The 1,229-nt window shown below is 34.0% G+C and overlaps 1 protein-coding gene across 1 annotated transcript in view; it reads right to left on the bottom strand.

Moving 5' to 3' along the window:
* The window catches only part of hus1 (HUS1 checkpoint clamp component), a 14,294-nt gene extending 13,574 nt beyond the window's left edge, over nucleotides 1-720 (bottom strand). Inside the window, exons 1-3 of the mRNA XM_052114238.1 lie at nucleotides 572-720; nucleotides 268-395; nucleotides 11-187 (exon numbers count right to left, since the gene is read on the bottom strand). Of these exons, the coding sequence (XP_051970198.1) occupies nucleotides 11-187; nucleotides 268-395; nucleotides 572-623 (357 nt within the window). The 5' untranslated portion in view covers nucleotides 624-720. The remainder of the gene's footprint in view (nucleotides 1-10; nucleotides 188-267; nucleotides 396-571) is intronic.
* Between the last annotated feature and the right edge of the window lie 509 nt (nucleotides 721-1,229).

The raw sequence follows: 1,229 nt of genomic DNA, 5'->3' as shown, positions 1-1,229 counted from the left end.
TTTATCGTACCAGCTCAGCTGCCAGTGTCAGACACGGGCAGTTCTTCTTGGTAAGTTTGATTTTGACAGATTTGGCATTCTGTGCCGTTTTTAATGCTCTGAAAAGATTCTCCGGTGCAACTTCCAGAAAGATCTCATTGGCATCAGCAGATATTCCCTCCAGCTGATAGTCATCGAAGAAATTCACCTGAACAGATCAGATAGTGTCTGAAGTACAGAGTCATGGGTCGATTCCCTGTGAACACACTTTGAATTCACTTTTATTACCTGTAATAACTCACACCACATACTGACTCCTCCAGTCGCTACTTTACCAGACAGCACAAAGTCCAGGTGATCACAGGTGAGTCTCAGTACACACATCTTACTCAGTTTAGACACAGTGTTCACCACACCTGATAAACAGCAGAATTATTCAATAAACTTCTCCTTCACAACAGGAGATTTAAACAAACTATAGAATGAGATAAACAGACATATTGAACAATCATCGAAGTTTTTGTATGATAAACAATCATTTCGGTTCTAATAATAACATATTAGATTAAAAGTAATCTGTTTTTAAACTAACGTGTGAAGTGATTCAAGCATCCCAAATCGACTATTTTGGCACGAAACTTCATTTTACGGCTGTTTTTATATATTTTAAAAGTTGAGCGTATATTTGTGTTTGTTGATGTTCGAGTGTGAACATGTTCCGGTCAGTGTCCGCAGGAAAACGCTTCCGTCCGGAAACAAGCGCGTCGTGCTTCCGGTTCCGCTGTTCGCAGTATTTAATGTCAACACACGGTGGCGCTCTTAATTAAGCTTCAGATTTCTTTATCTTTTATTGATATTGAATCATCCTAACAGTTATTTCTCCATATATACATATCAAAGTATTATTTTTGCTTTTGAAATCTTTTTCACATTTTCAATTTTAACAAATAAGTAACAAGTTAGTCTCATGTTTTTATTTGGCCTACCATGTAAATAACATGTATGTAAACATCATTCACTTACAATCAAAAGTACATCAAAGGATTGTGGCATTACGGTATGATTGTCCTTATACCATATATCTACACTGATATATATATATATATATATATATATTAGCCTATTTTTAAGATTTAAATGTCATAACAAAATCCCATCAATGTTTAACAAAATTACATTACTAAAACTTATGTTTTATTTAATTTTATTATAAATGAATGAATTCAATTTGATGGAATTTTATGAAATTG

This window comes from Xyrauchen texanus, chromosome 41 (genome assembly GCF_025860055.1).
Source record: "Xyrauchen texanus isolate HMW12.3.18 chromosome 41, RBS_HiC_50CHRs, whole genome shotgun sequence".
Lineage (NCBI taxonomy): Eukaryota > Metazoa > Chordata > Actinopteri > Cypriniformes > Catostomidae > Xyrauchen > Xyrauchen texanus.
Note: the sequence above shows the minus strand (reverse complement) of the source record. Positions and strands in the feature narration are given on the sequence as shown.